The sequence below is a fragment of the Cebus imitator genome, unplaced genomic scaffold, assembly GCF_001604975.1.
Source record: "Cebus imitator isolate Cc_AM_T3 unplaced genomic scaffold, Cebus_imitator-1.0 Scaffold61, whole genome shotgun sequence".
Taxonomy (NCBI): domain Eukaryota; kingdom Metazoa; phylum Chordata; class Mammalia; order Primates; family Cebidae; genus Cebus; species Cebus imitator.
This window is the reverse complement of record NW_016107376.1, coordinates 6,906,176-6,922,969: the sequence shown is the minus strand read 5'-3', so window position 1 is coordinate 6,922,969 and position 16,794 is coordinate 6,906,176. Positions and strand designations below refer to the sequence as shown.

At 42.9% G+C, this 16,794-nt stretch overlaps 1 protein-coding gene across 4 annotated transcripts in view; it reads right to left on the bottom strand.

Moving 5' to 3' along the window:
* Positions 1–16,794, bottom strand: part of CCDC3 (coiled-coil domain containing 3) — a 133,450-nt gene that overhangs the window by 85,665 nt on the left and 30,991 nt on the right. For 2 of the 4 annotated variants that reach the window (XM_037739033.1, XM_037739032.1), the window contains one exon: positions 366–540. In XM_037739033.1, the coding sequence (XP_037594961.1) occupies positions 366–539 (174 nt within the window). In that variant the 5' untranslated portion in view covers position 540. Of the gene's footprint in view, positions 1–365; positions 541–2,242; positions 2,262–3,216; positions 3,797–16,794 lie in introns of those variants that run through there. The other 2 variants (XM_017529855.2, XM_037739031.1) reach the window with 2 other exon arrangements.

Sequence of the window (16,794 nt, the reverse complement as noted above, 5' to 3'; positions counted from 1 at the left end):
CTCGCACTACCGCCCAGGCTGGAGTGCAGTGGCACAATCTCTGCTCGCTGCAACCTCTGCCTCCTGGGTTCAAGTGATTCTCCTGCCTCAGCCTCCCAAGTAGCTGGGATTACAGGCACCCACCATCATACCTGGCTAATTCTTTGTATTTTTAGTAGAAGCGGGGTTTCACTATGTTGGCCAGGCTGGTCTTGAACTCCTGACCTTGAGATCTGCCCGCCTCGGCCTCCCAAAGTGCTAGGATTACTGGCATGAGCCACCATGCCTGGCCCGGAAGAGTATTATTGACTCCTTTGGTCATAAAATTCACACAAGATGTTGCTATGCTATTGTTTTGCTGTGGTGCAAGATTTAGCCATTCTTACCCTATTGTCTTCCTGGATTTCCCAGTCACTGGAGAAAGTCGCCAGCTGCTGTCCTTGGGAACAGTTTGAAAACTGGAAAAGGCTAGAAAACATCCTTCTGTTCTCTTGAGTGTCTGGGAAGATGGCATCTTGGAAATTGACTCCGTGAGGCAAAAGGTTATAATTTTCATCCATCCTAATGGAGAAGAGGGGGGAAAAAAGAGGCAGACATGTAGACTAGACAGTCAAGAGTGTACCAGCTTCAATCAAGAGTCAGAGACAACTGTGGCAGGCTTGCCAATTTCACATCAATGTCTGGCATGGCTCTCATTAGAGAAGTTACCACAGTTACTACTTCTAGTTGTTTGTCTCACACTACATGAGTCTATCCTTCAAGTATCCAAAAGATAAATTTGAGCAAAGCATGGGGAAAAGTATGCATATGGTGCCTGTTTGTCTATTTGTCTTCCAAGTCCCCTAAAGGGTCTTCCTTCTCACTGAGTATTCCTTATTTCCTGGTGAAAGGAAAGCCAGCTGTAAGGACCTAGGTTTAAGTTCTGTCATTGGTATTTATCTTCTATATAACATGAAACAAATATCTTAACTCCTCTAAGCCTAGTATTCTAATCTGCATAAAGAACATAGTGCTGGCCCGGTGTGGTGGCTCACGCCTGTAATCCCAGCACTTTGGAAGGCCGAGGTAGATGGACTATCTGAGGTCCGGAGTTCAAGATCAGCCTGGCCAATATGGTGAAACCCTTGTCTCTACTAAAAATAAAAAAAATTAGCTGGGTGTGGTGGCAGGTGTCTGTAATCCCAGCTACTCGGGAGACTGACGCAGGAGAATCATTTGAACCCAGGAGGTGGAGGTTGCAGTGAGCCGAGATCACATCATTGCACTCCAGCCTGGGAGATAATAGCAAGACTCCGTTCCATTAAAAACAAAAAAAAAAGAATATAATAGTGCCTACTTTCTTGGTGATGTCATAAGGATGGCATCAAAAACGTAAATAAATGAAGCACTTAGTGCAAAGTAAATGCAGTACACATTAGTGAACGTATTTACAGGGCCTGGCATAAATCAATTAGAATGATTCTTAAAGAAGTCAAGAAGAGATGAAAGTTACACTCTAGTCTAAAAACAAAAAGGACACGTAGGGCTCACCAGCGAGTCTCAACGGCCACCCTCACCCGTGATACTGACCAGAGGCCCCGTCTCATCTCAGTGGGTCCCAGAATAACAGAGGAGGAATGATGTGTATTCAGTTGTTAACACACTCCAAGGCAAGACAGCCCTGTGAAATGAAGATGTCAGACTACTGTCTTTGTCTTTCTGCCCTAACTTATGTAAACATGGTAGAGCAAAAAAGATGAGAATTGGCTGAGCACCACGGAACCATCGGACAAACTGTGTTTCATGATAAAAATTTCTTTAAAAACCCTGCTCAAGTACTTAGGCGCTTTTTTCTTGGGAGAACAAAGTTCTGGTTTTGAACAGTTTTATAGATGGATTCTCAGAATTTTTCCTAATTAAAAACATGAAACCCTAAGTTCCTCCGTATTGAGAAGGGCACTCTCAGTCCTTGCTAGCTTTATTTAGAAACTATACTTCTCTGGAAATTTAAAAAAAAAAAAAAAATCTAGCTGAACCACTCAAGCCAACACAAAGCAAGACATGTTTTTTAATCTTAGGTATTCTGGCTTCAATATGGAAAACACGTGTTGCCATGCACTTACAAACACCACTTTGTAGAACTGTTTTCTTTCTCAGAGAAATGCGAGCTAAAAGTGAATCTGCAGACCCAGGTCAGCCTCATTCCAAATATCCCTAGTGCTACTTCAGACTGGGAAAACTGCAACTACTACCGACCTCCACAATGATGGATTAATTCACTCACCCTCTTGATACATAGGTTACATTCCATTTTGATGCTTTCCTCAGTTGTTTCATATCCCTCTCCAAATTCAACTGAAGCCAACCAAAGAATTTAGGATTCTACCTGGAGCTCTCTATTCAAATTTCAGAAAAATTCAGTAGTCAATGAGAATTGACTGAATTCTTACGCAGATGCATTCCATCTCGACCACAGGCCAACGCTGATGGAACTTCAGGAGAGTCCAGTGGTCTAGAATCAAGAGGACCTCCTGCCGGGTTCACCTCTCCGCTCCGCAAAGCGCTGTGACCCAGGATTTTACCCGCAGCAGAATCACTACCCCCCAATAAACCTTTGCTATTTCACCTAACCTGGCAGCTGATACGAGATAATGAAGCGATGCTGGACTGCATTCCACACCATTCACCTCTTGGCATTTGAGCAGGAAGAGGAGAGGGCGGACAGCTGGTCGGTCAGCCACTACTCTGCACCAGGTGCTCTGCATGATTACGTTTCCTGCTCAACCAGCCCTGCTTCTCACTTTACACAGGTGAGGCTATGGAAGTTCTTGAGAAGGTGAAAGAAATGTACAGTACTCAGAATCACGATTAGAAAGGGCAGAGCCAAAATGTCAGCTGCAGACTGATTTCAGAGATTGTTTTTCTCACCGTCCCAATCTGCTCCCACTGAGGCCAGTTTAAAAACCCGAGTCACAGGGACTGCTGGAGCGCGCTTTGAGCTTTTGCCTGCAATGCTCTTTCTTCTGTGTGCATGGCACAGAAACCCTCCCTGTCTTTTAAACAGCCTTAAGCAAGGGTAGCCAGGGTGTCTGTAGGGACGTCACACGGAGCAAGAGAGAGCCAGGAAGGCAAGCGGGAGGCGCCCCAAGCGCATCCTCACTGGGCACCGACAGGCTGCCCCCGGGGTTCCCGGCCTGGCTCCAGGTAACGGCGACGTTGGGAGGTGGCGCAGAGAGGTGGCGGCGGCACCGGGCTCACCTGAGGAAGAAGAAATAGGAGTAGTCCTGGACCACGGTGTGGGAGTGGCACGAGAAGTAGCCCAGGCCGGTGAGGTTGAGCCTGGAGCCGGCGGGCACCTCCAGCATGCTGCCCCACGCCTGGTCACACAGCATCTCTACCTCGGCCGCGTAGAAGAGGCCCCCCTGGCCGGCGTGGTGCTGCCAGGGCAGGTGGTTGTAGAGGCCAGGCGCCTCGGGGTGCAGCGCCAGCACCCGCGCGTACACGATGGTCTCGGCCAGCTCGGCGCGGCAGCCGTCGCTCAGGGGCCTCCACTCGGAGGGCAGCTGGCAGGCGCCCGCGGGCGCCGGGGGACCCACCAGGCAGAGCGCGGCGAGCAACAGCGGGCGCAGCATGCCGGGCCCTCCCGGGGCGCACGGGGAGGCGGCGGGGAGCCCGGGCAGCCCGCCGGCCTGGGAAGGGCAGCCCTAGGCGCTTGGCTGCTCTCACCGCTCCCGGGAGCTAGGCGAACCGCTGTCTCCGCCGCGGAGCTCCGCGTGCCCGGCCCCAGCGCGCCACGCTTTAAAAGGCTCGGGGGGACTGGACGCGCCGGGCGCCCGCCTCCCGTCCTGCCCCCTGCGGCTGGGGCGTGGGCGGCGGAGGGGCGGGGAGTCGGGCGGTCCCGGCGCCGGCTGGGGCGGGGACGCCCGGGACCCAGCCCTGACTTGGGGACAGAGGCCCAGCCGTCTCCTGGCGCCCCACTATGGACGGGGTCCAAGCTTGCCAGGCGCAAAACCTGTTTGCAAACGCAAGGAACTCATAAAAGAATGACTTTTAATTTGGACGATCACTGCCTAAGTTTCGACATTTTCTCCGCATTTCAAAGTAAAAATACATAGAAATCAAATCTGACTTTATCTTCCAGAGATTAACTAGGAAATTCAGTGTGGGCTGAAAAACTCTTTTAGATCTTGTGCTCTCTCAGATTTCCTAATTAATCAAGATCTTAGAAAAGCTTTGATAAAAGATTCCAAAAAGCAATCACGTGGCCCTGATTTTCTTAAACCCATATGGTTTACACAATCCCTACTTCCATTTTCTGAACACTGTACACCTGAGAGATACATGCAGAAGAAAAAATTCCAAACAGCCTTTCACATCAATGAGTGAATTTGAGGATACTCAAACTCCACAGTTCCATCTTTATCTCTAAAGGCAACAGGTTTTTTTGGTTTGGTTTGGTTTTTGGTTTCTTCTTGAGACAAGGTCTCTGTCATCCAGGCTGGAGTACAGTGGCTCGATCAGGGCTCACTGCAGCCTCCACCTCCCCTGGGTTCAGGTGATAATAGGTCATCCTCCCAAGTAGCTGGGAATATAGGCACACCACCACCCAGATAATTTTTTGTTTTTAGTAGAGACAGGGAGGGTCTGGCTATGTTGCTCAGGCTGGTCTCAAACTCCTAGGCTCAATCGATCCTCCTACTTCAGCCTCCCAAAGTGCTGAGATTTTAGGCGTAAGCCACCACATCTGTCCTGATTATTTAAATAATGCAATTTCATAATGCTATTAGTCTCCCAGGGCTGCCATAATAAAATACTCTAGATTGGTGGCTTAAATAAGAGACATTAATTTCTCAGAGTTCTGGAGGCGGGAAGTCCAAGGTTCAAGTGCCAGGGCTGGTTACTGGTGAGGCCTCTCTTCCTGGCTTACAGACAGCCACCTTCTGGCTGTGTCCTCATGTGGCCTTCTCTCTGCGCGTGATGGAGAAAGAGTAAGGTCTGGCTTCTCTTCCTCTTCTAATAAGGTCACCAGTCCTATCGGGTTATCACCCCACCTTTATGTCCTCATTTAATTAGCTCCCTAAAGGCCCTAATTCCAAATACGGTCACGTTTGGGAGTTAGCACTTCAACATATGAATTTGGAGGTGGGAGAGGATGCAGGATTCAGTCTGTAAGAGCTATTTAGCAGGTGTTCTGCAGGTTTGCTAGAGAAAGAGAGCAGAGATCCCAAATGGCTTATATTCCTGGCAGGCAGACTCAGAGCACACATTGCCAAGTTACAATAACAATTGCTAAACTGTATTCACTGTTGACCATGGGCCAAATACTATTGTAAGCACTGCACATATGTCATCTTAATTAATTCTCCAAACAACATTGGAAATAGATACAACTATTGTCCTCATTTTACAGATAAGGAAACAGGCATAGAGAGGTTAATTAACACCAAAGATCACACAGCTGCAAAATGACCAAGCCAGGATTCAGCACCCCCACCACAATCAGACTCCAGAGTCCATGTACTTAACTACAACACTTAGAATAGGGCCAAATATAGGAAATGCTCTAAAGACACAGGCCGGCCCTTTAACCACGATGTACACAGAGCAAATGAAGAACAAAACCTCAGCAGAATCACCAGCACTGGCTCAAAGAGTGTGCAACTGACTTAGCGTCAATTTTGTGTCACCCAGAATCCCTCCTGTATTTTAGTCCTATACTGTAACTCATGCAGATAAGATACAAAGAAAGTTTTTCTTATTAACTGCATCTTCAAGTGCCTTGGAAGCCTGGAAAAGATGTGTCTACCCCTACTGACTGTAAAGCCCTGACTTTTCTTTCCACATCGATGAGCAAATAAATAAAATCAGCATACATGGCTGTTTTTTCGCTACTTGACAAAATTGAAACTCTTCCAGTACTACCCAGAATGTATATTGCAGAAGTGAGCACCTGCAAGAAGTGGTCCTCATGGATTCAGCAGACACATCGATCATGCTTTTTGCCTCTGTAAGATCTGGCAGATCTCACTGATTGTGTTTCTCTTCCTGACGGAGCCATTGCTGTGTATCCTGGTGAGCAGTTCCCCTTTGGGGACTAAGACCTCCAAACAAGCAGAGCTCAAGGTAGCCAGAAGGAGGAACAAACATTCTGTGAGGGAATTATTGGGTTTCATAGTGACCTGAGCCACTTCCATCTCTTGATTCCAGGACCCATATGTCCTGGCTGTGGGGTGGATGGATGTTCTATTTCAAAGCACACACAGTATACTTTAAGATGGACTCCATCATTTCAGTGTGGTAACTCCCAAATGACACTATAATTAAGTCTTCACTAAGCAGTTACACTTTTCAGAATCTGTCCCATTGCTTCCAGGTGACAGGGCATGTGGTAAGACCAGTTAATTCTATGGCCTTGAGACTCTGCTGCACTTCGCTGCTGTGAAAGAAGCAATGCTATGGGAATCATTGATTAGAAACATCACCACGGAAATTCCATGATGGTGGATAAGGTGCCCAGTGAGTTCCAGAGATGGGGCTCCTGGCAGAAGCATTATGGCAGGGAAGGCATATCCATGTCCAGAATGTGTCTATTTCAGTCAGGACAAATCTCTGACCGCCCTCCCCGCACCCCAAGATGGAAAAGGTTCAATGGAATCAATCTGCCACGAGATGGCTGACTAGTTCCCCAGGTGAATGGGGCCACATCAGGGGATCCATGTTGGCCTCCATTGTTGACATATTAGGCTTTCAGCAGTAGCGTTAGCCAGGCTAGCCGTGGTAAGAGAAAGTCCACATTGTTAAGGCAATGAATAGCCTCTATGCCTACCACCATGGACACTCTGTTTATGGGCTCATTGAGTAGGAACCAGAGTGGCCAAGAATAGAGACTGACACCCACTGAGTACATGAATTTCCCACCTAACCACTGAGAACTTCCCCTCCAGTGAATGCACTTGGGTCATCATTCACATGGAACATAAATATCTTCTGGTAACCATTATGAGATGTCCATTCATTCACCTCTTCCTAAGAAGCCCTTGTCAACAATTTTCTGACCCAATTTCTTTCAGGTCCCTAGCCATCCAAACCACTAGCAACTGCCCACGAATCAGGGTCCATTTGTACTACCAGCCATCTCTCAGTCTAGACATGGCATACAATGAAATCTGCTGCTCAAAGTTCTATCAACTGGGAGCATTTTTCTTCACCAGCATCCTTCAGGATCACCCTTGAGTGGAACTGAGTCATACCTGTGTGTAATGCAGAAAAATCTGCAAACCAGATGAAATAACGAGTCTTGTCATTTTATCCTCATTCAACTGGTCATAAGGAGTATCCCAAAGAGGCCATAAACCATATGAGTGGAAGGGGCAAAGCACCTTCGGAGTCAAAGGAATCTAAGCCATTTGCCCATGCAACGTGCTTGTGCCACCTGGATCTGCCCAACCCCAGTCTCTTGGATACCATTTCGATTTGATGATAAATTGCTGCTGTGCACACATGGCCTTATATCTGGGAGGGTCCAACAACACTCAGTTCATGATGAAAAATTCATATCACATGATCACCCAGCATACCGCTGTTAGGCATTCAATCTCTACCAAGGCCTAATAGCAAGGTAGGTCCTATTTTCCAAAAGGCAAATAGCCATATTCAGAATAAGGCATAGATGTGCACTAAAATCCTAGAGTTTGGTGCTGTAATTTTCCTTTCGGTGCTTGCTAACGACTCCATACCGCATTCCTATTTGCCATAAATACCGTATCACTGGACCTTCTGGGTAACAAGGCTCAAGTGATACAACGGCTTGTACACAGCCTGAACTTGCCACAGAGACCTGTCAGAACTTGTTCAACACCACCTGAAACTGGCAGCCTGACAGATAACTCTACAAATGAATCCAAAAGCACATTTAAATGTGGCATATGTTTCCTCCTAAATACGAAAAGGCTGAACACACATTTTTCCTCTTTTCCCATTGTGGATCATCCAAGGACCAGCAACTTTCCTTTCACCTTAGAGGAGTGACGATTGAGCCCCCAGAAACTTCACTGAGGTAGCAGGTTCCTGAATTTTTGTGGGGCCTATCTCCCACGTTATATCTTACCAAGGCCTGTAAAGCATATGGTGTTTTGTGAATGTCAGATCCATTCATCATAATGTCATCCACGAGGTCATCCAATGTGATGGTTTGTGGAATGTCAAGACAATCAAAATCTCTGCAGAATAAATGTGATAGAGAGCAGGAGGACTGACATAGCTGAGGCAAAACTGAAAGTATACTGGTAAGCCCTCACAGGTAAATGCAAATGTTGCTGGCAATCCTTGCAAATCAGTGAGGAATAAAAGGCAGGTGAGTAGCTACAAAGCAAATGCTGAGTGACATATCAGTTTGCTCCAGGAAAGATACTACATCTAGGACAACAGCTAGAATTTGAGTCACCGCCTCATTTAATTCATAGTAGTCCTCACTCATTCTTCGAGACCCATGTGACGTTTGCACAGACCAGATGATGAGTTCAATGGAGATGTGATAACTATTACCCCTTTTTTCTAGTCTTTGATGACAGCATCGACTTTTGCAAAATCCCCTCAAGGATGCAGTATTGCTTCTGGTTTATTCTCTTGGTAGAAATGAAAGTTCTAGGAGCTTCCGCTTAGCCCTTCCAACAATAAAAGCCATCACTCATGGGTCAGAGAGAAAATGTGGGTGTTTGTCAGTTGTCAACTCTGGTCCCTTTGGAGAAGTCTTAGAGGAGAAGTTATGCATGTGGCACTGGTTCAGGGTCCTTCCTCAAGGGCACCTGGCTTACCTTTCAGTCAAAAGGCTCTGTGTCTATAAATTTACTTATGTCTAAAAGTTGGGTAAGGGGCTTCAGTTCCTGTTACACAGATCGGGCACTACACTAGTACACTGCCCATGTACACTGCCCATGTACACTGCCCATATACTTAGTTTCAAGAGACATCATGATTAACTATCCACTGTTAAAGATCTCTGCCAATCAAACATTCCGATTACCAGTATGCCCCTCCTGACCTTTATGGGAGAGGTACTTACCTCGCCTTTGGCAGTTAAGTGCTGTCGCTTGGCCCCTCTGCTTTAGAACTCCATCATTCCTTTGAAATCTGGGGACCCATTTCAATGGCATCATCCTGTACTACAGTCATAACTTTTCTAGAAAGAGGAGAAACCACAGAGCTGTTCAAGGACGCAGCACCCCCTTCATTAATATACTTCTTATTGTCGTCGTGAAGGAAATATTTCTCTGGGTCGTCTTGTGGAATGTAGCTGGGAGGTGGCTGTACAGGTCACACATCAAGCCTTCAGTTCAACCTTCCTAACTCCCTAAGCCTTTGGATTCCCGCCTCTACATTATTTCAAGGAAGCTCTGGCATCTCAACCTCATTGAATAGAGGCCACCATTGAATTCAGATTTTAGTCAACCAATCAACTAAGCTCACAGAGCCACCTCTAGAAATACATTTTTACTCTCAAATGCATCAAAACAAGAATTGTTGCCAAAACTAGTATTACATCCTGCCCACTTTGGTTCTGCCTGCAGTCTGCTGACATACATTGGCAGTCTTGCAATTTCTTGAGTGTCTGGGCTATTTCCTCTTGGATTACAGTGTGTACCTGTCTCCCTGGACATACTGAGCTTTGACCTTAGTTATACCACTAGTTGACCTTAATTATGGCTACAATTGCCTTATAAAAGATGCTTCTACAACAATGAAGCTACACCCTCCGAAAGATAGACCAAGTACTGTCACATATGTCCTTTCTTCCTAAAATAAATTTTTAAAATCTCAATAAAAAATACAATGAAAAATATCTGAGTTATGTAAAAAAATATTCTAAGTTAGTCATGAAAAATAAATGAGTGAGTTCTTCCTCTTCTTCTTTACTTCCTATCTCTTCCTGAAAAATTCAGCTCTAAGAGTCTAGCTGTGGCCATGGAAGTTAGGTCTCCAAGCTGGGGCAGGATAAGAGATGGAGGAGACATGCAAGATAAGAGGAGCTTCTCTATGGGGCTTCCCATGGCAGGTAACAGCCACAGGGGTGAGGAGGGCATCAGTGCAGAAGAGTGGTCACGACAGGATGTCAGAGCCCAATAAGGGCAAAGGAGAGTCCCTGAATAGCAGGAGCCTGTCATGGCGTTAGCCATGTGGGAGGGCAACCTTTGCAGAGATTCAGTGTCAGATAAAGATGGTCTCCCAGGCATGCAGCCCAGCATGGGTTTCAGAATCCAATAGGGGTAACATCCACAAGGATGTCAGTGCATGAGCAAGTACAAGGGACTTCCATGTGAAAAGGGCATGACCCAGTTGAGAGAATCAGAGCATGGTTAGGGCGAGATGAGTGTCCACACAGACCAGCATTGCAGGCCAGGGAGTCAGAGGCCAAGTAGGGGAATGAGGATGTCCGCATTAGGGAGGGCAGCAGCAGTGCAGTGAACACCAGACTCCAGGTGTGATGTGGAAGGCATGGCATAAGCTATAGGAAGGGAGTAGTGATGGGAGAATGGTTACGCACAAGAGGTTGATCAAATAAGCAAATATATGAAGGAGGATGGAAACCAGTTTTCTCACTATCAAAAAAAGGGAGTTACATATATAGAAAGGAAGAAAACTAGAATGGATCCTGTGGTGTTGAAACCTGAATTCATAGATTTTAATAATAGATATAGAAATCAATATAGTTGCATGTGAATTTGTGTGTGGATATACACTTTTGTCTGTCCCACAAGTCTTTGAGAATTCTTGATAAAGCTCAGCAAGTTGGCAACAGAAGGGAACTTTCTCAACCAGACAAAAAGCATCTATGCAGTCTACTGCTAACATTACACTTAATGTGGAAGATGGAATGCTTTCCCCTAAGATCAGGAACAAGACAAGGACATTCAGTCTCATCACATGTACTCAACATAGTACTGGAGTTTCTAGACAGTACAATAATTCAATAAAATAAAAAGCATCCAGATTGGAAAAAAAAAAAAAAACCAGATGTAAACCTCTATTTACCCATGACATGATCATCTATCTAGAAAATGCAGGCCAGGCGCAGTGGCTCACGCCTGTAATCCCAGCACTTTGGAAGGCCGAGGTGGGCGGATCACAAGGTCAGGAGTTCACGACCAGCCTGGCCAACATGGTGAAACCCTATCTCTATTAAAGATACAAAAATTAGCTCGATGTGGTGGCAGACACCTGTAGTCCCGGCTACTCGGGAGGCTGAGGCAGGAGAATTGCTTGAACCTGGGAGATGGAGGTTGTAGTGAGCCGAGATCATGCCATTGCATTCTAGCCTGGGTGACAGGGTGAGACTCTGTCTCAAAAAAAAAAAAAAATTTTTTTTTCAAATGAATCTACGAAAAAGCTACCAGAAACTCATAAGCAAGTTTAACAAGTGGAATACAAGATTTATATACAAACAGCAATTGTATTCTCTACACTAACAACAATTGGAAATTGACATTTAAAAAAATAATACCATTCACAATGGCATCAAAATATATGAAATACTTAGAAATAAATCTGATAAAATATGTAAAAGACTTATACATTGAGAAATATAAAACATTACTGAGAGAAACCGAATATTTTGAAAATGGAGATACATACTTTTTTCACAGGCTGGCAGACTCAATACTGTTAAGATGTTAATTCTAACTGAACTGATCTACAACTTAAACGCAAGCTCAATAGAAGTCCCAGTGGACTTTTTGATAAAAATTCATAAGCATACTCAAAGTTCTATATGGAATGTAGAAAACTGAGAATAGCTAAAAACAACTTAGAACATAAAGACCAAAACCAGAAGGGTAACATTACCTGATTTCAAGACCTACTCTAAAGCTATAGTAAGCTATAAAGTGTGATTTGGTGCAAACACAAATATCTATGTCAATGGAACAGAAAGAAATCCAGAAATAAACCTACATATATATGGAGAACTGATTATTTAAAAAGCTGCAGAGATAATTCATTGGAAATTTATCAGAAAAAGAATAAACTTTTGAATAAATGGTACTAGAACAATTGAGGGAAAAATATTTCAGCCCATGCCTAGTACTGTACACAAACATTAACCCAAAATATAAAACCTAAAACTATAAAACATCTAGGAGGAAACCTCTGCTAACTTGAGTCAGACAAAACTTAGACATAATCAAAACATCTCATGTCTAATAAGAGAATGAAATATCAAGCCATAGACTGGAAAAAAATATTTACAAAGCCTGTATCTGATAAAAGATACATATTCAGAATTCACAAACAACTCTCAAAACTCAGTGATGATGCTGGGTGTGGTGGCTCACACCTGTAATCCCAGCACTTTGGGAGGCTGAGGTGGGTGGATCACCTGAGGTCAGGAGTTCAAGACCAGCCTGGCCGCCAACATGGCAAAACCCCATCTCTACCAAAAATACTAAAATTAGTAGGCTGTGGTGGTGCATGCCTGTAGTCCCAGCTACTCAGGAGGCTGAAACAAGAGAATCGCTTGAACCTGGGAGGTGGAGGTTGCAGTGAGCTGAGATCACACCACTGCACTCCACCCTGGGTGGCAGAACAAGACTCGGTTTAAAAAAAACACCACTCAATGATGAGAAAACAAACAACCCAATATAAAAAATGGGCAGAAGATTTAAAAAACACCTCACCAAAGAAGATAAGAATGGCAAATAAGTACATGAAAAAGTGCTCAAAGTTATTAGTCACTAGTGAAACTCAAAACCATTATGAGATACTCTTATATACCTACCAGAATAGTAAAAATTAAAGATAATGACTATACTAAGTGTTGTCAAGAACATGGAGGAACTGGAACTCTTATGCACTGCTCATGGAAATATAAATGGTAAAACCACTTTGGAAAGCAACTTGACAGCTGTTTAAAAAGTTAACATATGATTAAGCCATTCCACTCCTAGGTATATATTAGAAAAAATTAAACCATATCCCATACAAAGACTCATATATGAATGTCCATAGCAGCTTTCTGTGTAGTAGTCCAAAACTGGAAACAACCCAAATGTCCATCCACAGGTAGATGAATAAATAAGCTATGACTTGCAATTAAATAGTACCCATCAACAGAAAATAATAACTATTACTATACTCCAAAACATGGATGAATCGGGTGATAAAACAGTCAAGCAACTGGACTTCCTCAACCAATTCACTTGGTCTTAGATATTCTCGTCTATAAAACTGTCACAAAGAAGGTATCCCAATAGGAAGAGAAGAAGTCCAACTATCCCTGTTTTCAGAAGACATGATTCTATATCATAGTCTCTGCGCAAAAACCTCTTGAGCTGATAAGCAACTTCAGCAAAGTTTTAAGACACAAAATCAATGTACAAAAATCAGCAGCACTCCTATACACTAATAGCACTCAAACTGAGAGCCAAATCAGGAACACAACCCCATTCAGAACTGTCACAAAAAGAATACAATGCCTAGGAGTACAGCTAACCAGGGAGGTGAAAGATCTCTACAATGAGAATTACAAAACGGCTGCTCAAAAAAATCAGAGATGATGCAAATAAATCAAAAGACATTCCATGCTCATGAATAGAAAGAATCAATATCATTAAAATGGCCATAATGCCCAAAGAAATTTATACATTTACTGCTATTCCTATCAAACTATCAATGACATCCTTGACATAACTAGGAAAAAACTATGCTAAAATGTATATAGAACCAAAAAGACCCCAAATAGCCAAGGAAATCCTAAGCAAAAACAACACAGCTGGAGGAATCACATTGCCCAACTTCAAACAGTACTATAAGGCTACAGTAATCAAAACAGCATGGTAGTGGTACAAAAACAGACACGTACACCAATGTAACAAAATAGAGAGCCTAGAAATAAAGGCACACATCTATAACCATCTGATCTTTGACAAAGCTGGCAAAAATAAGCAATGGGTAAAGTACTCCCTATTCAATAAATGGTGCTGGGATAACTGGCTAGCTATTGCAGAAGACTGAAACTAGACCCCTTCCTTATACCATATAAAAAATCAACTCAAGATGGATAAAAGACCTAAATATAAAACCTAAAACTATAAAAACCCTGGATGATAACCTAGGAAATACCATTTTGGACATAGAAACTGGCAAAGATTTCATGATGAAAATGCCAAAAGCAATTGCAGCAAAAGCAAAAATTGACAGATGAAACCTGATTAAACTAAAGAGCTTCTGCAAAAGAAACTATCAACAGAGTAAACAGAAAACCTATAGAATGGGAGAAAATATTTGCAAACTATACATCTAAGAGAGGTCTAATATCTAGAATATGCAAGGAACTTTAAACCTACAAGCAAAAAACAACCCCAGTAAAAGGTGGGCAAAGGAAATGAACAGATATTTTTCAAAAGAAGGCATACTTGCAGACAATAAGCGTATGAAAATATGCTCAATGTCACTAATCATTAGAGAAATGCAAATCAAAGCCACAAGGTTATGCCATCTCACATGAGTCAAAATGGCTATTATTAAAAAGTCAAAATGTAACAGATGCTGGCGAGGTTGTAGAGAAAAGAGAATGAATGCTTATATACTACTGGTGGGAGGAGGGAGAGGTTCAGAAGAAAAAAAAAAACTGTTGAATACTATGCTTGGTGCCCTGGTGACAAAATAATCTGTACCCCAGATCACCAAGTCACAAGTTTACCTGTATAACAAATCTGCATGTGTACCCCAAACCTAAAAATTGAAATATTCTAATAAAGTGTCACAAAGAAAAACATTTTTTCTATTGCTGCCAAAAAAAAATTAAAGAAAAACTTAACATTTTTATATTCAAAATTCACAAAACTAAGTGTAAAGGAGTATAAATAATTTCCAAATTTTTTGGTAAATTTATCACATTCATCCTTCAGAAGCTATTAAAATTTTCAGAAGTATTAAAACCGCACTAAGATTTCTGGGACACACACACATATTTCCTAGCTCTGTCTACCAAGAAGGTCCAGGAGCAGTAATATTCCAAAAGCCAAGACAGCGTCTAGCAGCCAGATTTTGGTTTCTATATATCATTGTCCATTAAAAGGAAAAAGGACTCTTTGGAGAAATAGATGATTTCAGAGAGTAGGTGATGAGTGGACATGAAAATTCTGATTAGCCACAAACGTTTTGTGCCAAAAAGGGAGTGTTCAAAGAACTGGGAATTGTCACACACACACACACACACACACACACACACACACACCCTTAAAGGGCCTCCTAGTGAGGTATTTAAATTAATAATGAATTATAATCCATAGAATAAAATAGAAAACCATGAATTCACAGTAGTAAATACAGGAATGAATAATTAGAACAGTTTAGAGATAGTTACATAGTTACAAATAGCTCCCAAGAAAATATTTATTTATTACAAAGAGAAAAGGAACATTGTAGATGGAGAATTCTGGCAGATACCACTGTAATCCAAGTAAATATCATGGTAATGGAGCACACTGGACTCTTGTGCCAGCTGATAAAACATACGAGAACCTCTGTGATACTCCTGCCAATGATGCAAACTGTGAATGTAAACATGAGGAAATATCAGATAAACACAAATTGAGGAACATTCTATAAAATAACTGGCCTGTAATCTTCAAAAGTGTCAAGTTCACAAAAATCAATAAAGGACCCTGTAGCTGTTCCAGGTTTAAGGAGATGAAAAAGGCATGCATGGCTGGGCAGGTGGCTCACACCTATAAACCCAGCACTTTGGAAGGCCAAGGTGGGTGGATCACCTGAGGTCAGGAGTTCAAGACCAGCCTAGCCAACATGGTGAAACCTCATCTCTACAGGTATGGTGGTACACACCCGTAATCCCAGCTACTCAAGAGGCTGAGGCAGTAGACTCGCTTGAACCCAGGAGGTAGAGATTGTAGTGAGCCAAGCTTATGCCATTGCATTCCAGCCTTGGTGACAGAGTGGGACTCCATCAAGAATAGAACAGACCATAACAGAGGAAGGAAGGAAGGAAGGGAGGAAGGGAGGGAGAGAGAGAGGGAGGGAGGGAAGATAGGTAGGTACATAAGGAAGGAAAGGAAGGGAGGGAGGGAGAGAAAGAGTGAGAAAAAGGAAGAGAGAGAGAAAGAAAAAGAGAGAGAAAGAGGCATGCAAAAGACTAAATGCAACACACGATTCTGAACTGAATCTTTTTGCTATCAATGACATTATTGGGACAAGTGGCAACATTTGAATGGGATCTGAAATGTCAATGGTGGTACTATATCAATGCTAATGTTCCATTTCTATGCCCTTGATTGTAGGAAATACACACTAAAATATTTGCAGGTGATGGGTATCCTGTAGCAGGTTGTTGGTACGGGACTGGCAACTTTTCTGTAAGCTTGAGAATATTCCAAAATAAAAGTGAGAAGAAAAGTTACTAAATAAGTGAAAGAACTAAGAATTTTTTTGAAAGAGGATTGGCATAATTGTTCTTACAGATATTTAGAAAGCATGTTATGTAGCTACAATGCCTGAAACAGTGCAGTAATTCTGCAAGTCATATCAAAAGGAGAACAAAACAGATCTTTGTTCAGAAGAACTTAATATAGTTATGTAGGAACAACAATCAGGGAGTGATTTATAAATTGTAGCACATTCATATATTTGAATATTTTATCACAAACATATTATTAAACATTCTAAATGGCGTGCATATGATATAACACTAAGTAAAAGAAGATTACAAATGATCTGTAGGCCCATGCTGGGCTCTTGGGGTGCTGGCTTGACCTCAGGGGTAGCTAAATGGTCACTCATTTTGTTTCATAAATATGATTGATGTATTTTCCTGATGTAGTTACAATA